The following is a 26,025-nucleotide window of genomic DNA, read 5'->3' on the forward strand; positions in this document are numbered from 1 at the left end:
GACAAGATGACCTTTAAAGGTCCCTTCCCACCCAACCCATTCTATGATAAGATCCTTGATGTCTAACCTCAAGCACTGCCAAAGCAGAAAACATCACCATATTAATGGCAATAGGGAACCTGGCATGCCAAGCAACGGACTGGTGGCTGAGGTCCTTCAGTCAGATGTCCTAGACACGATGGTCAGATACTTGCCAAGTGATCCCTGCTGCTCTCCACAGAGCTGCCTGACACACACCATGAAAGAAACACCTTACGTCCCAAACCACAGCTGCTCAAGTCCTGTCCTGAAGTATCTTTGCTGCACATCTGGGATGTCAGGGATGCTGCCACACTGCTGGCTGCTCTGCTCTGCTGTACTCTAGTGTTTTATTTCCCCATCAATGTAAGATTTGAACACTTCAGGCCACCAATGTTACCCTGGAAGGAGAGTGCACCATGTTCCCTTCTTCACTGTTCCACATTTCAGCCTCTCTTTGGTGATGTGCAGACAGTAAATGCAAAAGCTGTTCCCTGAACATCTTTTTAAAAACAAGACCCTTTTGCTCCTCCCATCCCAGTAACAGCCATTAGGTCTTGACAGACCACCTGCCAGGCAACCTGCTGGCCACAAAGCAGATCTTTCCTTTTGTTCCTGTCATTCTCCTTACCTGTATTTGCAACCACAAGGTACCTTTAATAAAGTTAAGTTTTAAATGTGGTGCATTTCAACACAATTTATATCACACAACGGCCCAAGCCCCTTGCCACATGGTGGGTTGCTGCTTTAAAAATAAGCTGATAATACAGTCATAGCAACACTACTTGCAGAGTCAGAAAAAAACCCAAACATCCAGCACCAGCAGAAAATGTGTATAGATTACTTTATCTCTGTATTTGATACAGATAAAAACCTTTTTTTGCAAAAAAAAAAAAAAATCTATGCTCCGGAAACAGTAGATAGGAAGAAGTTAAGTACAATCTAGTGAATCATGAGACTTCTTGCTTGCTGGCATTGACACCTCAGAGAGTTGATCTTGAAATAGTGCCAGTAAATGTTGGTGACATGTTGGCAAAGGACAGTTCAGCCACCCAGGGGGAATTCTAGTTTGGGGGCAGGGGTGGGGGAGGTGAGAGAAAGAGGCAAAGAACCACACAGACACCACATGGGATGATGAATCCTCAACTTTAGAACATGAAACAAGTGGTGTTGATTGACATGGTCATGGCAGCTATGGTGCCTGCTCTCTCTTCACGGTCCAAGGTTTGCACCAGACAAATGAACATGCAGAAACTCACATGGTGTGTGGAAGAGTTAAACACTGGAAGCCAGTAAAGGTCTTCACCAGTCAGATGACAACGCAAACTCACACCTTCCAAAATGCATTGTGTGTCAGAATGAACATAATTTCCTGCCTTCCAAAAGTGGCTTCTCTGGTTCACTGACCTTCCTTTTCTTCTTGGGTCCTATTACCTCTTCCTGGCTAGATGCAAAGCTCGGGCAGCTTATCTGTAAGAACCATCAGAAACAAGAGATCATTCTCACGGCACGGGCTCCTGCTCGATGAGTCAAGAAATACAACTTCCAAAACAACAGTGGGTTTTCCTGGATCCTCTCGGGTTTGTTCAGTGTGATCTTCTTCTCCAGAAAAGCACTTGGGCAAAGAACAAAAACTGGAATGTTGGATGGAATTGGGATTGTAAGATCTGTGAAAGCAACAGGTTCAGTTTCAGGGACAGACAATGGTTTTGGCGGCACAAGGAACAGAACCCAATGCTGACAGAAAATACCAGGAGCAGGGAGAGCTTTGAGCAGTGTAACAGCTTACAGGGCACAGACTTTTCCAGCAGCCTCAGATAATCATAAAAGTATGCAGAAGAAGTGGGGCACGTGTCAAATTTCTGGCCAGAAGAGTCTTTCAGGAGGAGACACAAAGTACCTCGATTTGCACATCAGGGAAACGCAGCCCGAGTTGGACTCAGACTTCAACAGCTACCTGTGACAGTGAAAAATAACTGAGCAAAGGAAGCTTTTTATCCAAGAGGTTTAACTTCCCTCAAGAAAGACACAAACCTCCCTCAAAATTTCCCTGGGGCCTACAAACCAAAAGGTTAAAAAAGAGGGGGAAATGTATGTTGGAATATAAATGGGTCGATGGTAGAGGCCACTCCACCAGCCCACAGGGAAACAGCCAGAACAACAGCTGAAGGCTTGGCCTTGCCAAGGGACAAACTCACTTATTCCTGTTATCACACAACATGTTTGCCTTTTTACAAGAATAATCTGGAGCTGCTGAGAGTAACGTGTGTTGTTGCCCACCCAGAAGGGACAGAGCACACGGTCTGGCAATGTAACCTCTCTTGCTCTCACTGGCACTGAGCTGAAGGGACACACCACACCACTCCAACTTTGCCACTAAAAGGAAGTTCATTTGGATGAAAAGGAGGTGAATGGAGACAGAAAGGAGTGCAGAGTTCCTGCTCCAAAACAGGGGTTCTTTACCCCAGTTTCACCATAAAACATGACCAATCCCATAACTGAAGCAGGATAAACACACGGAGTTAAAAAAGAGCTATTCCAGGAGGCCTCCTGGAGACAAGCACAAGGTCTCCAGATTACAAGATGTGGTCATTATAGAATTCCACACCCACATCACCAAGGCTTTCCTTCTATCTGACCTTGGTATGAGGCTTTGGTAATCTCCACACAGCAATGGTCTTTCTAATGTGTCCATAACTCTGATTATGGATTAACAGCAAAATAATCTGAAGCAGCCTCACTTAGCCTCTCTATCGTGTTTCAAATTGTTTTTCCTCCCCTCTTCCCTCCTCTTCATTATGAGGAACAAAATATTGCTTCATGTAGAAAGTAAATTTCCTTTCCATAAAAACAGAAAACAAAGATCTGCCCAATTGGGACTGGCAGGTTCTCCTTCATCCTCCACACTCAGGCTGACAGACCTTCCAACACTGCCCAAGGCATATTTGCCTGAGGAAAGAATGATGAGTGGATCTCTGTTACAGCTCCTCACCTGATACCCAGCTGCTCAAACTGGCACTTCAGGCACTTATTTACTTTCCTCTCCCTGGCATAATTTTAACCTGTTTTTTTTTTTTTTAAGGGCCCAGAGGAGGGAAATGCTGTCTCCAAAAACTCTGCAGTGTTAACACAGCTGCAGGGTTTGCACCCTGTCCTGCTGGCCAGGCAGCAGAGCAGTCCCTACTCACCTGAGTAAGGCAGCTCTCCTTCTGTTTTAGCCTAAACTACATGAAGAGAGCATCAGCCAGAGCTGGTGCTGTTATTTCCTCTATTGAGGAATGGATCTTCTGCAGCACAGGCAACTACTCAGCAGTTTTTACCCCTTTGCTATTGGTCCCAAATTTTCTGCATGGACAGGATACTTTTGAGGTGGGATAAACAGCCACAAGGAGCAGCTGCTCATGCAGAGTCCACTGCAACTCTCTGAGGATTTTCCTCCCTGTTCCCACAGGCAGCTTGACCACCTTACAGGAATCTGAGATGAGAGGAGTGAAAACACGTATGTGAGCCATCAAGTGCTCCAGACAAGCACTACTGAATGAATAAGATGTCAAGCCTGTGAGGTATTGCACCAAAGCCAACATGTCCTGTCCTGCCCCTGCCCAGCTACAAGTCCATGTAGGAACTCACCCCAAGTCCAACTTCCAGGTCCCATCCTTAACCAAACACTCACACTTCTTCCCAAGAAATGTTGCTCTAAAGCGGATTAACTCAGATCCTAAATATGTTTATTTGACTTTAACCAGAAAGTAAATCTCTTCAGCGGTGTGGTGAAAAGCAGGAAATCCCTCCCCTTGACTAAACATACAATCACAGCCCCAGGAGTTGATTAATTCTGATTTTTCCCATGTACTGGGATGCTTGACTTGGAGCAACTGATGGGAGAGCTTGAGCTGTGTGGATGTTGTTTTTTAAATCTTGCACGACCACTACCAAGCACAGACACTGGTTGGGTGGAGAATGGATCAATAACAGCCCTGGGGAGAAGGGTTTGGGGGTGATGGTGGATGAGAAGCTCAGCATGAGATGGCACCAGGTGCTGGAATCCAGAAACCACTCATGTCCTGGGCTGCATCAAACGAAGCCTGGTAAGCAGGGCCAGGGACAGGATTGTCCCTCTTTACTTGGCTGTTGTGAGACCCACCTGGAGAACTGTGCCAAGTTCTAGAGCCCCCAACACAGGAAGGACATGGAGCTGTTGGAGCAAGTCCAGAGGGGGACGCAAAGATGCTCCAAGGGCTGGAGCAGCTCTGCTCTGGAGACAGGCTGGGAGAGTTGGGGTGTTCAGCCTGGAGAAGAGAAGGCTCCAGGGAGACCTTAGAGCACCTTCCAGTGCCTGAAGGGGCTCCAGGAAAGCTGGGGAGGGACTTGGAACAAGGGCAGGGAGGGATGGGATGAGGGGGAAATGACTTTAACCTGGAAGAGGGGAGATTTAGGTTGGACATTAGAAGGAAATCTTTGTTGTGAGGGTGGTGAGTCCCTGGCCCAGGTTGCCCAGGGAAGCTGTGGCTGCCCCATCCCTGGCAGTGTTGAAGGGCAGGTTGGATGGGGCTTGGAGCAGCCTGGGCTGGTGGGAGGTGTCCCTGCCCATGCAGGGGGGTTGGAACTAGATAGTCTTTAAGGTCCCTTCCAACCCAAACCTGTCTGGGATCTATGATTCTACAGGCTCACAAGGGAGCTCAGCAGGTGCTACGAAAGCACACAGGCCCTCACACACTTACCCTGCCAAGGGACCATGGTGAGAGCAGGGCAGGTGGGACCAGCCCCAGGTCAAGCAGCAAAGACAGGAACAGACCTGTGATTTCCTGACTCTTGAGTCCAAGGGGCAGCTCTGGGTCTAGGTCACACCATGAACACACAGTGAGTCTGAATCTCCTGTTTTCCTGCTGCACTACGTGTGAAAAAGTAGTATTTTGCCACCGATTTTTTCTGTAAAAATGCAGCTAACTTGTGAATCATGCAAGTGTTACTAATTTCTGGCATAAAACATGCAGGACAGATGCGCATTGTCTGGAGAAGATATCAGGCTAAAAATAGATCAGCCTTAGATTAAAGCCTTCCCAAGGCAGACTGGTGGAGCAAACAGAATGAGGAGACCACAGCTACGCTGCTATTCTTAGATAGACAAAATCAGGACCTAGTTTTGTGCTCTGCAATTTTCAATCCCTGTCCCCACGTATTCCAGCCAAAAAATTCCCAGCATAAATTGAAGCAAATTTACAGCTCTCCTGACATGTGTTTTGCTTCCCAAGGCATTCTGTGTAGAACAGCTAAAATTGCACAAGAGCATTCGACTGTGTCCCTCTTTGTCCCTGGCCTGCCCCATGCTGAGGTTTGGCACTTGGCAAATTTTCTGCCCTCAGAAGAGTTCCCGTTGTCAGGGACGTGGAGTGTTTAGTTTGGTACCTTGTAACACTCCTTGACAAATTCAGAAGCACATTAGTGTTAAAAGAAGTCCAGTTACATCAAGGGAGCCAGAAGAATAAGGAGCGAGATGCAAGACAACAGCTGAAACAAGGCAAAATGATCCTCAGGTGTCAGGGCAATAAACAGTATCTGCAGGGGATGTCTATCACCATCAGGAAAACTTAATCAGAGAGAGCTGGTGCCTGATGTACCTTCAGCTGCAGCAGTCATTGACTCGACAGCACAGCAAACACTTGCCAGTTTCTGAAATCAAGCCAGTGACTCTTTAATTTGATCCCCCAACAGCTGAAGCATCCCTGGTGAACAGCACCTGTGGCTGAAGGCAGTAATTCCCATCTTCTCACTGACAATTGGCTGCTCCAAGCACACCAAAAATCAAGGTTCACAAGGCACATCATGGTGTCCAGTGAAAGAACAAGAGGAAACGGACACAAACTGGAACACAGGAAATTCCATTTGAACATAAGGCCCAATTTTTTTTAATGTGAGGGTGATCAAATATGATCACAAGTTGTCCAGAGACGTTGGGGAATCTCCATCCTTGGAGATATTCAACATCTGACTGGACAAGGTCCTGAGAAACATGCTCCACTTCACCCTGCTTGGAGCAGGTAGGCTGGACATGAGGATCTCACTGACCCTGTGACAGCAGCTCTGTGGTTCAACATTCAGCACAGGGCTCAGCCCTGCTCTTGGATCAGTTTCCAGCAAAGCAGCCACACTGACATCAGTGGAATCTATCCTGATTTTCATCTGAACCAGTGGAGGAGAACCATGCTGCTTATCATGAAGCCAACTTATGCAGGTGGAAGAATGAAAGACACGCACTGTGGTTGCTGGGGTGGAAAACTCCACATTTTCATCTCCAGGTAGCCATGCCAACATATCACTGACTACCACTAGACCTCTTCCTTTACCACAGCTCACTGGTAAAATCTCTGACATCCAATGTAATTTCTTTTTCACCAAGTGGAAACCTCACAGGCCCACTCTGTGACTCAGGTACCTTGTGGACTCGAAAGGACTAATGAACAGATTTTTTCCAGAGTGTAAAAAAAAAAAAAAAAGGCTTCAAAAATATCTGATTTAAAAAAATAATAATCAATCCCTCTCCTCCTAACCTCTTCCAGGACCCTCAGTCCCCCTGCATCCTGCTGTGCTGGCCATTCTGACTGCAGGATCACAATCCCATAAGCTCCATACACCTCCCAAAACTGGAAACCTGTAAAACCACAGGGTTGCAACTGAGGAGGCAAAAAGCAATGGACACTCCTTCTGCCAACTAGGCTGCTCCCCAGCTTAGTCCCTCATGGGATATTAGATCTGTCCAACCTTAATTTATGCAGATTGCCCCAGAGAGTCTGGTTGCCAGCACATATGTTATGACCATAGGCAAAGGCAGCCAGCACGGAAGCTCCACATCTTCCCATGGATGTCCCTGAGGATCTGAGGGTGCAGGAATGAAATCCCCCTCTGATCTGCAGGGTGATGGGCCTCACCTCTGAATGAATAGATCACTAGGAAATTGTTTCCTGCACTCTAGACAGGGATAACTCATGCAAGGGATGAATGGCCCCAAGATACAGCTAAGGATCTGACGTGAATTGCGAGCAGCCAGGAATTTCCTGACCTCCCTGTCTCACTCCTCCCAGAATGGCCTGAGCTCACAGGAAGGAGAGGCAAGCTCATCTCTGAATCTCTTTCTCTTCATTCTTTGGGTCTGTGTAGCCTCAGCTGCTTTGGAGGAGAAAATGTTCTGGGAACTTCTCATCAGATACAGCTCTCTTGATAGACAGTTAGAGATAAACCTTTTTCTTTTTTTTTTCTTTCTTTTTTTTTTTTTTCCCTTTTCTGCAAAAGTTCAAGATAATGACATTGCCACAGAAAAATGCTTTCCTACTGCTCTGCAAATGGCTGGCTTCACCCTTCAACTGCTTTCTGTCATGGCAGTTTGAAATGTGGTCTGCCTGGGAAAAATCAGACAACAAAGGTCTTGATCTCCAAGCTGTTGTTCTGCAATTGAATCCACTCGTGCTAACCTCCACATTCAGGCAGAAGCTGCCCACAGCACAGAAGCTCCCACGAGGCTCCACCAGGGTGACCATGGCCCTAGCACCAACAGGACACTGACAACTGGCAAAGATGGCAGATATGACTCCCCATGTGTTAGCCAGGGAAGACTGTTCACACTGGCTTCCATGGCTGACACAGTCCCTTGGAGCAAGAGGATGTGGCCAGGTAGCCAAGTCTCCTTCATGGGAGCAACAGCTGGAGGCCAGACAGCCTGTCCTCTGAGGTCCATACCAGCACTGATTTACAACATTTGGATCTGACTCTCTCCCTGGACACCTAACCTTCAGACTGCCCCAGTGAAGGGAGCTGATCCCCATGGCAGGAGCATGCCTACAGCAGGCAGGGAACAGCAGTGCAGAGACCCCTGGGCTATCACTGATCCAAACTGATCATGTCCACACAACACCAAGTGTCAACACACACTTCCTCATGTCCCACAGGGGTCTAGGAGCATAAGCACAGCCAGTCTAGCAGCACAAGCAGTCTGGCCCCTGCTAATGAAGCCAGAATCCTGGGAGGCAGCAGGGACTTGAGCTGTGCTGATATGGCCACACCATTTCCAGAGCTCTCTGCACGGCTGCTCCACTGTGCAGTGAGACTTAGCTTGAAGGACCACCCCAGAACTTCAGCCCACAGCTTCCTGATGGGAGATAAAAGCCTGCAGAGGCGTCCACATGGTCAGATTTTACTCATCTCCTTGTTCTGTTTCATTCCAAACTCATTCCACTGCAACATGTTTGCTTACATGAAGGCCAAGCTTACCAAAATCTATTTTCAGGACAAGAACGTTCAAGGGTTCACAAAAGGGTAAAGGAGTATGCCAAAGAATTCAAAAAGTTATCTTCAGTTCAGTGCAGGATGCCATTCCCATCAGCAGATTTCTACAAGTTGCCCCCATGGGCAGCAATTCCCTATTTTACCCAACTATTCCCAACTCCTAAAAAGCCAGTGAAAAGCAGCAAGGATAGCACAGGGGACCAAACCCTTGGCTGATGCCATCATCAGCACTCTCCTGAAGCCAGCAGAGGTAGGTTGATTTACATGCTGGTGTCTAACTCTGGGTGATTAAGTACAGAGATGCTTTGCTGGGAAAGTGCAATCTCTCATTTGATCCTAAGCATCATCAATCATGAGATTGCAGATAATGAGCCAGTTGAGCACATGTAAATTTTTCTCCAGTCTGAAAAGCCCTGTCAGAGCCTCCATGGCCATTTCTAAAGGCCAGTGACAGCCTCACTGGACAGGAAGAGCTGCTGCTCTTCTGGCAGATCTGCATCCTCTGCCTCTCCCATGTTGATGAGATAAAAATAAGCCTTTAATACATTAATTCCTGGTTTTCCTGAAGAGCTATAGGTCAGGAAGATAATAACTAATAAACTCAGTTCCAACCACATAATTTTTATTTTTGATAACTGAGGAACCAGAAAGAATAAAGCAGTTTCCTTCAGCTGAAGAGCAGTAACGGGCTCATCCTGGTGTCTGTGGGTCCTACATTTTTGTACTCAGCACTTCTTGAATATCAAATCTTGAACAGACATTGAATTCTGAGACACTCCAAACTGGTTTAGGTGGTGCTGAAAATCTTGGCCTTAATGTTTAACTGTACAGAGAGTACCTTTAAAGCCCTGTCCCTGAGGTGCTGCTCCATGGACAGCTCAACAGGCAACACTGCACCACCAGCAGAAGGGCAGGTCTCCCACCTGGACCCTCTTTGCCATCTCCTGGCTGTCCAGCCTTGCCCCCTTCTCTTGCAGTAGTGCTGTAGGTCAGCAATCATTCAGTGAGTTGGTTCAAGGGGATCTTCTTCTGGTGGAAACCTAACACTCCAAGTCACCCACTAGCATTGCAAGTCTTAGGGCTCATGCCTGTCCCAAAAAAAGCAGAGCTCCATGGCTGTTCCCCAAGGCCCCTCACACACCAAGCTGAATAAATTCCAAAACCCAGGAGGAGACAAGTCCGTTTGGAGACCTTAACAGCTCCTTAAAGCAGAGAGTTCCTCTGACCACAGCTGAAAGCTGGAAAACTTGACTGTACTGCAGTCTGGATAGCAACAAGGTGTTCACATTCACACCACAACAGCAGTTCTCCTACTCATCTTACCTCCACTTGACCCTGTTAGGTAACACCTAGCTCAGACTTCCCATCCACCCAAGCTTGTCCTCATCTTTTAAGACAAACTTCACTCACCAGTTTGGCTTCCTGATTCAAGTGGAAGACACAGTGGTCATTTGTTTTAACCACTTCCCTCAGAAAAGAAGGGCAAGTCCCTCTCATATGGAAAATAGTGTCAAATTTTTATTAGTACTGGCTTTACAATGATGATCTGCACTTTTTAACTAGTGGCTTGACTTAGTTTTTCCCTAGACTGACTGAAATATTAGCCAAGCTCTAAGCTATGATGGTTTAAAAAACAATATCAAAGAATATTTTAAAAACCCAAACAACCTGCCATGCAGAATCCACCAGGCAGCAGGCTTGGGATTATTTAAGTCCTTGGATGCATGCAATGGATAAAGTGACTCTTGCATTTTTCAGCAACAGTTTCCACCACCTTCAGACACTCTCACTGTTGCTACCATATTCTAATGAAATTCACATGCTGCAGCAGAGGTGTCTGGGGCTCACAATCATGACAGACCCAAAAGAATGTCAGAGCATGAATCAGTGGCACAGCCATGAGTTCCAAACAAAAAAGGCTCCTGTTTTCACATAGACGACAGAATAAACAATGATCAGAAGGAAACTGGAGGATGTGAGACCATGAAAAAATGTGGTTAAAGTTTGAAAAATACCAGCCTAGGCACAGAAGTTCATTTCTAAGATCCAGAGTCAAGGCAAATACTTCACAGATGCCTTTTGAATGACACGTTACGTTGTAGTCTCCAGTTGCTGTCTGGGTTAGACACCCCAGGATTCTTTTCAACACAGGCAGGGAAAATTTTAGTAGCAATTTCCTACTCTCATTAACTTCCCCTGTAAAGATTCAATTTCTGAACATTCGAAGCTCACATGGTTTTCACCTCATTTGAATGGGAGAAGGCCCAAGTGGCAAGGCTGGTGGTATTCAGAGATTTGCCCTGTCACTGAAAAAACCTCTGCACAATTCTGTGAACTCAAGCTCTGGTTCTGACTCAGGGTTAGGCCTGGGCAGCCTTCAGGATGGAATTAATTTCACATAACTTTAGTTATCTAAAGTGACATGGCTCATCTACCCTAGTTCTTTGGGTTGCCCCAACAACCACTGAAAAAGAGATCAGCACCTCCAGGGGATAATTCTTGCTATCCTAGGGAGGTAGCCAAAAGGGGATAGGATCCAGTAAATACCTGTGACTCACATGTAGAGAAAGTCTGGATGCAAGAAAGGAGAAGCAAAGACCATGTTAGGCCACAGGCAAACAGACTCTGCAAACCTAACACAGGGTGGTGACTTGAGAGCCTTAATCCAAAAACACACGGGTACCCCAGCCTGCTTGGGACACTGATCCATTCAGTCTGTGTGAGTAACTCACCAGTGACAAATCCAGAGAGCAGTACAGAATCCTTGTACTGGATGTATGAAATAAGCTGGCCATGGAAAACTTCTTCCTTCTTGCTTCCCTGTGACCTAAGACTTTGTAGCCTCTATGAATTTAAATACTGCACAATAAATCCATACATTTTAGTTAAATCTTGTGCCATCCTAGATGACATCATGTTCTGTGGCAATGAATTCCACCTTGCCTGGTGGAATTTGCTCACCTGCTGAGATGCTCCTGAGCAAGGCATCCTGCCTCTCACCTTCACTCTTGTCATCTTCTTTCCACCTGCAACCCCAACAGGGTATCAAAATTAGCTCTGAAGTTAAAACCCTACATTTAATTGAAAACAAACAAACAAACACCTCAGAAGCCTGACTAAAGCACTGCTGGAAAATCCCATGCCTGATCTGAAACTGTGTACCTTTGGCAGTGCCAACACTGGCAGTTTATTCCTGAGAGCAGAGATTTCAGCAGCAGCTCCTGTCAGTGAAACCTGAACTCCATTTTTTTTTTCCTAAAAAAACTAATCTTATGCCTTCATGTGTTCTTTCCAAGTGGGTGTGGGTATGGGGCAGGAGGGGAGCTGTCTCCTGACTAAGAATGATTGACCTTCTTGACCAGTTTCAATAAAACTTGATGGAGAGTCCCAAAGCACCTTCAGTTTCATTGAAACAGACAGCTGGTTAGAGAAGGAAGATCCCGTTAACATCCCCACAGTGGAGAAGGTGGCAGCACGAGTTCACCCCTTCTTAGTCATCAGAGAAGCTGCAGGAGAAAGACCTGAGAAGGCCTCTTTATTCTGCTGCCTGGGGATCTCAGGAATGCTATTTACCATTTTGTCACTAGATGGTATTGTTCCACAGGCTATATCTGAGAGCCTCAAAGGTCAAACACAGCAGGGGGTAGCAGCAGCTGGGGTGCCTGAAGTGACAGAAAAGGCTTTTTTTTTTTTCCCCATCTATTTTCATGTGTGTTTTCAGAGATGGAAGTCATTAGCAAAATCATCTGCACCAGCCAAAGGGAAAGAGCTTTGGTGAAAATGTAGATAATGTAAACTCAGTTATTGATGAACTGTGTATTTCCTCCATATCTGAAAAAACTGATGAGATAAAGAGGTGAAAAAGATACTGAAAAAACCTGAATGTTTCTGTTAACAAACCAATCATATACAACAAGCCTGTTGTTACAGCTCAATCTGATCTGACACAAAATTCAAACAGCCTAAGGAAACTCTGTTCACCCATTCCCCAGTAAGTGAGAAAACCTAAATATTATGCTGGGATGCAGTCATGAGCACAAGCCCCTTCAGTTTTGGAACAAGGCACTTACCTGTATCTTGAAGGCAAAAAGAAGATGCTTCCATTTTCCAGTCCAGATGGGTGTTACTTTTGTCTTCTCCACACTCACTTGAATCTGCTCTGACAGGTAGAGGGTGATTCTGTAAAACAAATCATGCTTTGTCTTGATATCATAACCTAAAAAATACACCCAGTGGTACATCCATAAACACAGCACTAATAGGGATGAGACCTTCACAGCTTCTCAGTGTCCAGGCCTTCCTTCTCCCAAGCCTACAACTCTTTCAAGAAGGAAATTCGCTAAGAAAAGACAGAATTCCCACCTAAATGTCTTCCTATCTTCAGGAGTTAGTTATGTTGGAGTTTATTCCCCGGCACTGACCACCTAAAAATAAATTGTCCAGTCCATGCAACCAGTCCAGACTGTTCCTCCTGTCATTTTAGAGAGGCACCACCAGAGGACCACTCATCCCTACCCTGGTGTCTCAAGAAATTATCTGCATTACTGCTAAAGATGCCTCCTCCTCCACTAGGTGCAGAGGGCAGCACAGAGACATCAGGCACAGCACACAACTTCCAGCTGGCTAGAGGTGAGTGGAAGGAATCCCACCTAACTCCACAGTGGAACATGGCTCAGTCCTGAGGAACACCAAGTGGAAAGGCAAAACTCTGCAATCTTCTCCATTTTGTGGACACCTGTGTGTAAGAGTGTGTGTGTGTGTGCACACGCGTGTGCTGGGTCTTGCTGTGCAATCACTGCCCTCTTCTGGGAGAACACACTTGGCCTCAGGAGGGCAGTGGATATGCTGGAATGAAGTTCACTTTGTCTACGGACTGCTGAAACCCTCCTTAAACTGGGACGCTGAGAAAATGCTTCTTTTAATGAGAGTTTTGCTAGATAAACTCCATTCCTCCAGCTAGAGCCAAATAGAGCTGTTTCTGTACCTTTGTGCTCCCCTCCTCTTCCTCTTCATCACAGTCTAACCCTTGATGGGAGATCTCAATAGGGCCATTCTCCTGGATCACGTTGCTTTCCACTGTTTTCATTCTCTTCTTTTCAGTTGTCACTTTCACTTTCATGAGGTGGAACCCTGTGGAGACTGACCCTACTCTCAGGCTGATGGGATGACCATCAAACAACAGGTCACCAGGGCTGCCATCTTCCTTAAAGCCTGGGGGCTGGTAATCTTCAGGAGTTACTGCACAGGGAGAAAGAACCCAATGATGTCCAAGAAATCAAGTTCCATCTCTCCTTAATCTGACTTACAAAGAACAAGTGTGTACCAGCCTAGAGTAACAGCATCAATGACTAAAAATATTCTGGTTTGTTTTGGGTTATTTTCAGGAAGAAGGGAGAGAATGCAGAGGAAAAAATGCACTGAGCAAATGTTACCAGGGAGCTCAAAGGAGCAATGACTTTTCACCAGAGAGTGTGGTGGCAGGACAAGGGGCAATGGTTGTAAACTGAAGAAATTATTCACCATGAAGGCAGGAAGGCACTGGAACAGGTTGTCCAGGGAGCTTGTGGTTGCCCCATCCCTGGAGGTGTTAAAGACCAGGTTGGATGAGGTTTGTGCAGCCTGGTCTGGTGGGAGGTGTCCCCGCTCATGGCAGGGAGGTTGGAACCTGATGATCTTTAAGTCCCTTCCCACCTAACTCCATGATTCTATGGCTTTAGGATGCTGAGATACCACTAATGTGCTCAACCTTCTGGAGCAGAACCTGACAATTGCAGGATGCCTGCTCCTTTAAAAAAAAAAACACAAAGAAACAAAACTGTGAAGGATGTCTCCTTTTCACACTGTGTGGCTGTACTTCTTAGAGAGACAGTCAATCCTTTCTTAGACAGCATCTCCCATCCCTGTGGGTCAGAAGGCTTCACAGTGATTTACACCATTTCTCACTGCTGTCAGTGAAGAGCTGCTACCATTTCACCATTCTGTGCTTCACCTGCCCTACAGGGGCTCGTGATCAGCACAGAAAGGGAAGGAAAATAAAGTTCTCCACCTACCATCATTGTAGTAGAGGAGTTTCATGGTCAGGGTGACATCGTTGGGCAGTGGCCCCAGGTTCTGCATTAACAGGTACAGCTTCCTGATCAGGAGTCTGCTGGCCTGTTTCATGTCCTTGTTGCACACCTCATTCTCAAAGGTCATTTGGTTGCTACCAAAGAAGAAGAACAGATCTGTGTTCCTCAGTCATGAATATTCATGACCCCATTACAAATACAGTGCACCCACTGACTTGTCTGAAACCACCAGTGACAAAGCTACAATGGCTTTGTCATTTCCAGGTAAATAGGGAAGTGAAACAGACTCCAGGGATTGGGTGGCATCAGCAGAACAGCTCCAAACTAAAGGGAATGGCATTTACATTTGAACAGACTCTGTAGCTGGGACCCCATTATACAAATGTCATTACTCACTCGTTTTAACATGATTAAATTGGATCAGAGGACCATAAAACAAGTGCCTTTCACCTAAGCAATTTCAGGAATGAGAGGAATGAGGTGAGAATCCCCTATAAAGCCTGATTCATCACAGGGGCCGTTTTCAAGTCCATTTTGCAGTTTGAGGAGAAGTGAATTGCATGTTCTCACTTCAATTCCACGTCAGAAAAAAGCAGCTCAGAAGCACATTCTTTCAAAGTGACGAAGGGGCATTCCTCTCACCTCCTTCACCCATCCAAATGTCAGTTGGCCAGCCTCAGCAAGCAGTCTAGACAAACGTGTAACAGGAGTGGGATGAATCGCCCTCTGGAGGAGTTTGTTTCTCTTGACTACAGAGGTAGATGAGATGTGCAGCTTAGATCAGCCAGCTAACTTTAGACAGTTGAAAACGGACTAGATGAATCACTACGTGACTAAGGAACCTAAACATCCTTAACTTTCAATGAGAAGGGGTCATTAAAAAAGGTGTAGCTCCTGTATTACATCTTTGGAGGTCCACAGGCAGGTGGAGGATACTCTGTACAGGCTGGATGGTCCCTAACACAATCACCCCAACTTCCTTTAAAAGCAGAAAGTAACCCAAGAAAGCAGAGAGATCCCAGGGCTCAATCTGACTGACTAAACCACTGGAAGGAACAGCTTCATTAAGACTGATTTCCCTTCCCTTTGAAGCTTCTTGGCTCGTCATATAAACTGAGTGGCTGTTGAACAGCTTGAGTTTGCAGGGTATTTTTTGGTAGGCTTCAAATTGCCAGCAGCAAACCTCTGAGCTGAGCTCACTGTGCCACCAGATTGAATCCTGTGTGTTCAGAAATGTACCCCAAGTGAGAGGACAAATGCTGGCAATGCCTAAGGAGTAAAGGTAGGCCTTCTCTTACACATCACTTGTACATGTGGAGATATTAGGAAATATTAAGATATTAGGAAAGTTTTCTTTACTGAAGGACTGGTCAGGCCCTCAGGCTGCCCAGGGCAGTGGTGGAGTCACCATCCCTGGAGGTGTTAAAGAAATGTGTAGGCGTGGCACTTCAGGACATGGTTTAGCAGCCTTGGTGGGGTTGGGTTGATAGTTGGAGTTAATGATCTTAGAGGTCCTTTCCAACCTTAATGAATCTATGATTCTAAGTCTTGGGATTAGCAGAATAGAAATGGCAAGGGAGAAGAGTATAAGCAAAAAAGAGATCACACTTCCATAGGAATTAACAGGTCAAGTATGGGTTCAATTTGGGAATAACATTGTAGGAATGTGTCAAAAGGTAGAAGCTGAGGAACAGAACCTCTCTGGAGGACTGAGATCAAAGGCAAGGAACTCCCCCAAAATCCATCTAAAATAAGGCAGAGACCATCTAGGAGGAAGTCTCCCTTTACCACCCAGATATGACAATGCAGACCCACAAATTATCTCTCATGAAAAGATGAACTCAGAGTTCTCAGGGCAATAAAGCTTGCAGGTGTCCAAGAGCAGGACAATCAGCTGCAGGAGCTGAGAGCAAAGATGACACAACACTCTGACCAATGCCAGAACATCAGTTTAGTAACGAGTGCAGGCACAGGCAGGATCCTGTCACAGCAGTGTCAGGCACTGAGGAAAGAGAACAGAGCCCAGGAATCTGATGCCACCAGCTTTGAAGCCTCAGAGCAATTATGGGATTTTGATGGAGCAGATACCAACCCAACAGCCAGATGGCTAAGCCTCTCCTTGGCCAGTCTGACCAACACCAAGGGATGCTGAGTTCCATTTGGGGACTGTTGTTATTTCTAGGAACTAATGAGTAAGGCTGATTGAAAAACAGAGCTATCCATTATCTTTCAGATCCCAAAGCTTTCCTCTTTCCCTCAGTGTAGTGAGGACAACTGAGAGCAGCTTCAAAGCAGAACCAGAGAGTACAGTCAACAGGACACTCCAGACTCAGGCACAGTTCAGATTTTCCCAGCAGAAAATCACTTTTCCATGTACTACAAATTACACAGATGTGTTTAGAGGAAGTGGCTAATGGCACACTAGAGGGGGGCTGCAGAGGGGTTTTCTGAGGAGCACTGGAGACAGCAGAGCTCTCTTGCTGTACAGGCAGGTGCCAAGGCCCAAAGATCCATCTTTCATCGATGGCAACTGTAGAAGCAAACTGAAAACAGACTAATTATTTTTCTTTGCTTTGGTTATAGCCAACAGCTTTTGATAGTATTTATTTTAAACATGACAGGGTTATGGCCTACTAAACACAGCTTGAAAATATCTAACAGAGTCAAAAAGATGCAAAAAGCTGCTGCTTCCTGCCACACATTTTGCAGCATCAACTCAGGCATGACAAGTGAAAGTTGTCTGAAGTCACCCACACAAGACTGATCAAGCAGAACACACATATGCAAATGCCCAAGGAAAAAAACCCTGGGTGCAAGATCATGGCAAGAAGGATCCAACCTGAAAAAGCTCCATTTGAAAGCACCAGGCTGTGTGGTGAATGTGGAAGAATAAATTATGAGTCAGAGACAGAAGCAAGGCTCCTGCATTGCTACCCTGAGTAGGTATTGTTTCTATAAATCAGCCTTAATTCAGTTCTGGAGCAGCTGAAGTGCCTCTCTGTGCTACCTCACAGCCCTGCTCCTCAGCAGCTCCTGCAGGGGGAACATCCTCAGCTCTGCTGGTATTTACAGCTGCTCAGGAACTTGGATGTGCTCTAGTGATGAAGTGCAGTTTCCTCTTAGTGCTTCAAGAACACAGTCTGCACAGTGTAATCCTGAGAAACACCAAACCATTACCTGCTGATGTCCATCTGGGGCACCTCCTTTTTGTACTTGAATTTGAACTGGTACAGTTCTGTCACTGTCTAGAGATGAAACAAGAGAGGGGAAAAGAAGACACAGGTCTCTTCCAATAGTGAGTGTAAAGATGTGTCCTGAACTTAGCAGTGCCCCTCCACAACTTTATGTCAGAGCACAGCATTAATTTAATGACATGATGGCAGCTTTAACTCTATTATTATTGGCACACACTTTGGCAAATTTTCTTAACCACCACCTGGCACTGAAAGAATCACAAAAAATTGCAACTTCCTGCTTCCTCCTTCCCCTTCCTCTGTGGGCTTGACTCCCCAGCCTCAATTTCTCATGAGGTAACAGGGCCAGCCAACCATCACCATGTACCCACATCCTCCCATTCTCAAAGGACAAAAGGGAGGCTCCATGGTGACAGGGTTACAAGGAAGCCTGGCCCAGAGCTCTGCATGGAGAGAAGGGCCCAGAGGGCTCTTCCTACTAGGAAACACAATACTGCATGGGCACAAGTTTCTGAGTTTCACTGGTCTCAGGAGTTTTGTGATGGAAAGAAAAAAACAAAACAACCTAGTTGTTTTTCTATTTAAAAGGAAAGGATTTGCTCTGATTTTAGAGAATAAAATAATTAGGAAGAACAGACTGTTTCACCACAAGAGAAAAGCTCTATTGTAGACCAATTCCATGCCTATAATAACTTTTTCCAGGGGCAATGAGGTTGATTAGGAGCTGAGCCCTTAACTCTGAGCCTTCCTTATCCCAGCCTTAGTACAGACTAAACTCTTGCTCTCTCCCCAGGAGTTGAGGTGAGGTGTGACACAGCAGAACTGTCACCAGGTGAGCAAGGATCCTGCAGCTGTTCCCTGCATCTGCTCTGTGGAGACGACTTGGGTGCAGCACCTCTCTTCTACACCACCCCACCCTGGCTGTCTCTACCAGTGTTGGCAAAACAGCAACACAAAATAGAGCACTGTGAGCATCCCAGGTCCAAAGTGATTCACAACTTCTGCCCTAAAACTCTATGCACAAAACCCCAGCTTTTTTTTTTTTTTTTTTTTTTTCTCCAGTGTTGCTGTTAAAAAAAGATGGTTCATAACAGGATTATTTTGAACTTCCCATTTTTTCTCTTCAGGAAGGAAAAAGAAAATTGCCACCATGCCCATTAGCTGCCCGTTAACATCCCTGCCTGAGGCCCTGGATGGGCCCACAGCCCAGGGCCTGGGAAGAGTGTTTGATCACAAACCAGCTCACTGAGCTGTCACCCTTGAGCAAAGGCAGAAGAAGAGAAACAAGGTCACCAAGCAGCTATGTCAGGGTAGAATTTAAGCCTGCAAGTCCACCCTGCATACAAATCTACTCACCCATGCCTTCAGTTGCCTCAAAGATTAATTAAGACTCTTTCTTACCTCCGGTTCCTTGGGATTGGTGTAAATCTGTTATAAGAAAGCACAGTGAGGGCATTCTCCTCTTGGATGACCTGAGCCACTGAAAAGTGACTAAACAATGATATTTTCATTATACAGCAGAGATTGCACTATCTTCAGCGTGGGACCAGAGAAAGGAATGGCTAAGAAAAGGCCTTCCTCTATCAGCAGTCTACTTACCACTTCAAAGACAGGTAGAAGACCTGTGTAATTGGGGAGGAATGAGGTTAATTCCCATTCCAGCCCTCACAGGCAACTATTGATGCCTGCAATTGAACTGCTCAGATGATGCACAGCATAGCTCTTGGTGCCTTAGAAAGGACCAGGGGAAAGACTTGCCAGGTCACCAGCACTGTGGGGGTTCTTCAGCCTCAGATTAATAAGGATGACTCTTCTCCAGGGGAAAATGGAGGAGCCACAGTAGCTTCCAAGGGTGGAGGCAAGAGTTTAAAGGAAGCAATGATAAAAAGCACACAGAAGTCCTTCTAGTTAAAGGATGCAGGTGAGGCTCAGACAGAAGCCTGACATACTGAGGAAAACATTCCCATACAGGCTAGGAAGTTCATATTTACCATGTTCAAGAACGGTAACATACATGTTGATTTCCCCTTGAAAAAGGCACAAATGGGTTGTCACAACCTTTACTCCCTCTCTCTTTCAAACAGGGTTAGGGGAAGAAAAAAATCCTGTGTTCATTTACTTACTGCGAGGACAGCTACGTGTAACTGAGGAGGGAAAAGGAAAACACAACACAAAATCAAAATCTAACCTCGGAGGGCAAGGGAAAGGAAGACCTATCGAAATCAGATGGCCTGTGCACAGTGCAGGAATCGATACTTTCGACTAACTGGGAGTTAAAAACCTCCGTGCAGGTTGCTCAGCACAGCATCAGCAACACCTAGTGGCCGCTTTTCTCGGCTTCACACGCAGCTTCCCCAGAAAACACCAGCAGGCTCAGGCGTCCCTCTTAGGACTCTTCCTAAACAAATCTTCAAAGGCGATGCCGATTTAAAACGCTTTTACAACAGCACCCATCCCTGCTGAAGATTAATGTTGGCTCTCTGCTCTAAAACTCCCTAAAGGTATTTAATTTATCCTGTAGCAAGAAAACGGGACTGCTGTGGAATACAATCCTAGAGCATGCATTAAATATCTCAATTTTTTCCTTAATCTTTGTCAAACCACAATTAATTTATGTCTCTCATAATCAGCAGAGGACTAAGCACCTCCTAGAACTGTCAGCAATCAACAAAGTGAGTTCACAACACTTTGAGTTATCTGATGCACACTGACAGTTGCACTGCTGGGTAAGAGCCCATCTGATCATCAGCACCACAACCAACACCCCTTCATCTGATGGAGGTGAGAGCTGGTTTGATGAGCAGTGCTGACAGGGTGACAACTGGGCTTTTTCCTATGCAGAGCAGTTTTTATGTGAGAATCAGCAAGGAGTATGATCACTTGCTGTTCTGGAACCAGTTATATACCTTTCTTGATTAATTACTTTCATAAAAAAGGAATAAATTCTGCACCCAAGAGAAAAAGGCAGGAGGTTTAGGGAAGATAAGAAGGAAAATAGATGAGGGAAAGCAAAACCTGCCTCAAGAAAACTGGCATGGAGAACAAGATCTCAGTTCTGACTGGTAGGGCCTCTATCCAGACATTAGAGAATGTTGAACACAGAACCAATGGAAATCTGTTTCAGGGTGCAAAGGAGTTCACACAGCCATGGTCCTTTGGTCACACACCAAGGACAGGGAAGCCTAGAGAGCAGCAGTGGTCAGTATTTGGGCTCAAGGAATAAACTCCCAAATCTCACAGGTACATACTCAGGGCAAGGCTGTCTCCCTGTCCCACAGCTGTGAATGTGTGTTGTGTGCATGTAAGAGCAGGACAAAAACACAAAGCAGGAGTGGAAAGATAGATTTGTCCATACTCTGTGAAGAAAGAGAAATTCCACTAAAAAAAACCCCCACAACAAATAAACAAACAAACCCAAAACAAACAAAAAAATCCCTAAAACAAAAAAGCCCACAAAACCCAACAACTTACATACTGCCTCTCCAAAGCATCAAAACAACCTTGAATCCTGCCAGGGAAAAAAACCATGTTAATACTAACCAGCAATATTTATCTCCTGATCTGTAAACACACGCTCATTAGATACAGTTTAAAGTGCATTTTCTCTGGAGTTCAGACAACACAGCTAGCAACATTTGGGGCTTGTAAAGTCCTTTTCAGGTCAACCATCATATCCTCCTTTCTGCATTTGCGCATTGTTTATACTTCTAGGGCCACATCCTGTCAGGCTGGGCCCACTTAAATCCTGACAAAGAGAAGGACTGGCAGCCCACGCTGGCTCTGAGGGGCTCCCTGCTCTGTGCTCTGTTCTGGCTCCACAGCCTGATCTCTGATGGCTCTTTTCCCATCAGCTTTGTACAGAGCTTGGCTGAGACTCCATCTGAACACGGCCTGACATGTCTGGTCTTGTAAATCCTTGTTATCTGATGCATAGCTTACAGCTATGGACTTTCTCAAAGTCGTAAATATTATTTGAGGTAACAGTGGTCAGATAGTTACTCTTTGAGTCAAAGGATGTACAGCTAGGTATCTCCTTAGCACATCAAAGTCAGACTCTCTGCTTGTTGGGAACAGGCCAGCTCTGAAATACATCCTAAATACCACAGAAAGAAGTTGCAAGGTACTTGGACATGCAGGAAGAGAAAATATTTTATGATCCAAAAAACAAGCTACAAGAACCCCTAGAAAAGGGAAACTAGAAAAGACTAAACAACAGAATCAGCCTCATGATTTTCTTCACCCTCTCTACCTACCTACGCTGCCTGAGCCTGCTCTGGGGCCTGACCATGACCTCACCAGTCACCACTTCAACAGACCTTGAACTCACATGATCTTGGTCAGCTAATTCCATCCTGCTTACGCGAGGGGCAGCACCCGGGCTGCAGTGGCAGGAGCTGCCCTGGCACAGCTGCCACCACTACTGGGCACAACAGTTTTAAATTCAGGAAGAAGAATGTGAGGGGGAGATGTCTCACTATTCAGCACAATCTTGTCTCAGTTTCGCTGTTACTCACTTACCACTTGACTATCTGCAGTGATCCCAGACAGCTTTTATCTTCTCGGAGAATTTTTAGACAGAGGTCTGCAAAACCAGATTTAGCTCGTAAGTTACAATCCTTATCAGAGCTGTTGGGCAAACACTGAAACTAAGCCAGTTCCCCCCCTTTTATGGATAAAACGCTTTATCTGGAGGTCCTTCCTGAGCGGAAATGTTGGTCCCAGGTGGGCTGACACAAGCTTATTGCTACATTTTCAAATGTCAAGACTCTTCTCAGATGCTCTGGGCTCTCTCAGAAGTGCTGGAGTTATGGCTGGATTTTGAAACACCAGCAGCTTCCATCCTCTTCTCCCTCCTCTTCTCCACTCACATCTATTCCACCACTCCTAACAACACCTTTACTTCTTCATTCAGACCTCACCAAGAGGGAAATGAGTGAGCTCAGGAAAAAACAGTCCTGTTAAGCTTTTCCACACAATTCCTTCTACCTCAGGTTTCAGGCAGCAGAATGGCAAGAGGGAAATTCTGAAAATTAAGAGGTGAATGAGTAACACGAGCCCTCAAAGGCACGAGCAGGCAGGTGTTAACACTCCTGATCAAAAAGGCACTTGAAAGGCCTGACGTTTCATTACAAAGACTAGTGGCTTTTCAGGGTTAGGTGATCAAGAGCCAGTCTGGGATTTCCTGTGCCCTCAACCCAGCCCACAAAGTGCCTGTGACCGTGACTCAGGACAACTAACTCCATAAGTAAAAATATGGAAACACATCCATATGGAGACGTTTCACGCTCCGCCAACACACCTGGAATGCACATCCAGATATTGACGAATCAAAGCATCACCAAGTCTTGTGACCCTGTGACAAGACTTTGGTTTCTTAAAGTTATTTGTTGTTCTCAAAGTTCTGATTCCCAAAGCATGTGTGGTTATGTGAGATGGTCTTCACAGAAAAGGACCAACAATTAAACAAACAAATGTACTTTCAGTCTCGCAAGGAAAGCTGAAAATGTGAACCTGAAGGTCTCAAAAATCCAAAAAGAAAACAAAACACACCTATCAAAGTTAGTAATTTTAAAACTTGCTGATCTTTAAGTCAGTCTCCTGACTCTGAGACCTGATTCACAGGGCTGGCAACTCCAAGAAATTGTTATAAACCCAAAGAAACATTAACAGAGAAGTCATGAGTTGCCAATAGCTCTAGGTTGTCTTCTGTGCTCTCCATCTGCTGCAGAAGCACCACCTGCACCCAGATCTGAGAAGGCCTGTGAGCTCACTTCCTAATAAACTGAAGTCACAGACTCCCAAGCAGCTGGGAACTAATGTTTAAGGCAGATTATGAAATACAACAAGTAGGAATAAGAATTCAGCACAAAAGGAGGGTGTTACCATCTACATAACGAGTTCCATAGGAGCTCTCTGGGAACAGCCCCCTCATGTACGTTATGCAGGACACTGAGACAGCCAGGAGTTTTTTCACCAGCACCACAGACTGCTGCTCCGTGGCAGTTTTGCTGGGGAACAACAGTGACTCCTGAAAAAGAAGGGCAAAGTCAAACCCAGCACGTGAGGATTCTGTTTAGAAATTACTCTCAGCAGGTGGAAGGGGAGGGTGTATTTTAGAGCTACTTTTAACGTTTCTCTGGCCTTCATACCACACAGAGAGGACTTACGTCTAACATGGGTGGGATTCAATGTCTTAAGGATAGTTATTGATAGATCTGGCATGATTCACACAGAAGCAGACTGTGTTGGTTACTCCTTCCCCTCTTATTGTGGCTGAATGTTCCCACCCTCTCCCCTGCACTAATGCTGGCACTTATCAGACAAACACCCCTAAAAAATAAAAGAGTTTTCTGCCACTTGAGCTCTACAGGGTTAATTGTGGAGCCAAACAAGTGCCTGTGCTGGTGTGGCCTTCTCTGCTGTATGAAACTTCCCTGCCTGCCACAGCTTTTTTTGAGATCTGACAGCAGACTGAACCTGTGGTGGCTGCAGGCAGGCCTGGTTGGCAGAGGGATTTGAACACAGGGTTGTAAACAGCAAGTCTACAATTGCAGCTAATGTCAATACTGTGTGATTGTAAATTAACAATCTCAGTGGAAAGCAGACTAAATTTAGATCCTCTGTTAGTTCATTACATTTCTTGCTGCTAATAAAGCTCTGGGTACACCTAATGAGTCAAATGCATGTCAAAGTCTCAAGTTCTGTCTTCCTGGATTCACTACACTGGAAATAATCCAACCAAGAACAGGGCAGCCAACAGAAGGTGCTCCCACCTCACCAGGCACAGACATGCCAGATCCAAAGCTGAGAGCTAAGTTTGTCATTACCAGCACATTTCAAGGTTTTTACCTTTGAGGACTTTTTCTTTTGCCTAGTCTGTAAAAGCTGCTGAGTAGCCATCCTGTATTTCAAAGACCTGCTTTCCACTTGTAATTAAAACCTGAAAAAAATTAAAGGAAGATATGAGACACCTGGAGAATATACAGTCGTTGCTATTTCTCATCTTCCTTCAGCTAAGAATGAGATTCTTCAGCTTATTCCGGTCCAAAAGTTAATTACCAGCCAGGACAGCTAAAGCAAAGCAAGCCAAAGATACTCCAAGGCACAATCTGAGAGTCTGCAGAGCCAGAAGACTCCCTGTTCTCCAGTAAACAGTCAATAGTAGTTGGAATTCAGGGCCACAACTGTACCTAGTGTCAGCTGGTGCCACTTCAAAATGCATTTCTCATATTCCAAACCACAAATGTTAATTCATACAGCCATTAAAAATGTCAAGGTGGAAAATGAAAGAACTGGAAGTCTGCCAACAGCAGCCAATATTTTAGCAAGGGTAAGCGGGAAACACATGAACATCAATCTTGTCCAGAATAATGGAATGATTCTTCTGGGACACCTTGAAAGGAAGAAAAAACAAAACAAAACAAAAAACAAACAAGCAAACAAACAAAAAAAACAACCACAGAAGTCCACATAGTTTCAGTGAAAGTGAGCTCTGTTAGACAAGCCTGGATTAAAGAGGAAAAGACTCTTTTTACAAAAAGGGAAAGCTGAGGGATAAAGGCAGCAACGTGGACATTATAAGGGTTGCACTTGGGTGAGGTGCTTGATTTAGCACCATCTGACACTTTGATGAAAAACTTCCATTAGATGGAATTAACAAGGCACGTGTTAACTGCTCTGAAAAATGGCTCACTGGGAGATCTCAACATGTAGCTGCTAACGGGGAGACATTAATGAAAGGAAACACCACAAACCAGTCCCCAGAGGAGTGCTGCCTTGTCCACAGCCAGTCAATATTTCTATTAACAATTAAAATAATAGCATAAACACAATGGATTGAGTTAAACCATGACCTAAGGCAGAGAGCAGGGAACTTTTATCAAAACAGTCGATCTAATCTTGTTCTGCATTTGTACCTTTTCAGCTTTTTTTTTGGCCATGAAAGCCTCATTTCCACTTGTTGGCAGTCATTAAGGCATGTTGATTGGAACATGTTGACAGCTTTTATGCTAAATTTAGTGCTTCATTTAGTAATGAGAACAGATTACAGCTACAAAATTATATTAAAACAAATACACACCTGCAAAAAATTTAACATGTTAAGTATTTTAGGAAGGTATTATTTTTTTACTCATGATTGGTGAAGCACTGTGAACAGGTCTGGAATGCAATTATAGCAGACAAAGGCATTATTCCAACATGAATTTCTTAGCTAAATAAAGCTCATTGAAGTGAGCCAGAGGGAGAAGAAAACATGTTTTCCGTAACATGCTACATCTATCATTGATGCAATGTACAAAGGAAACATCACTTAAGAGTGAGCTGATCCACTCCGAAGTGGTTCTTTCAATACAGGGTATTTCCAGCATCAGCCTCTCACCTTGGCCAAAACTCTCGTTGCTCCTGGATCGTGAGATGGTGCCCGGGGTCTCCACAGCCCCACCGCTCTTCTGAAGACGCCTTATCAC

General features: G+C 45.3%; 1 protein-coding gene across 1 annotated transcript; it reads right to left on the reverse strand.

The window, feature by feature from the left end:
* Positions 1-1,147: 1,147 nt before the first annotated feature.
* HORMAD2 (HORMA domain containing 2) lies at positions 1,148-24,457 on the reverse strand. Its single transcript, XM_051634009.1, has 12 exons — positions 24,407-24,457; positions 23,441-23,582; positions 22,076-22,139; positions 21,029-21,065; positions 19,681-19,701; positions 18,959-18,985; positions 17,541-17,608; positions 14,346-14,497; positions 13,280-13,533; positions 12,366-12,474; positions 11,257-11,321; positions 1,148-1,488 (listed from the first exon to the last, which is right to left on the reverse strand). Exons 1-12 carry the CDS (start codon positions 24,455-24,457, stop codon positions 1,372-1,374), a joined length of 1,107 nt encoding a protein of 368 aa, XP_051489969.1. The 3' UTR covers positions 1,148-1,371.
* Positions 24,458-26,025: the final 1,568 nt, after the last annotated feature.

This window comes from Apus apus, chromosome 16 (genome assembly GCF_020740795.1).
Source record: "Apus apus isolate bApuApu2 chromosome 16, bApuApu2.pri.cur, whole genome shotgun sequence".
Classification (NCBI taxonomy): Eukaryota; Metazoa; Chordata; class Aves; order Apodiformes; family Apodidae; genus Apus; species Apus apus.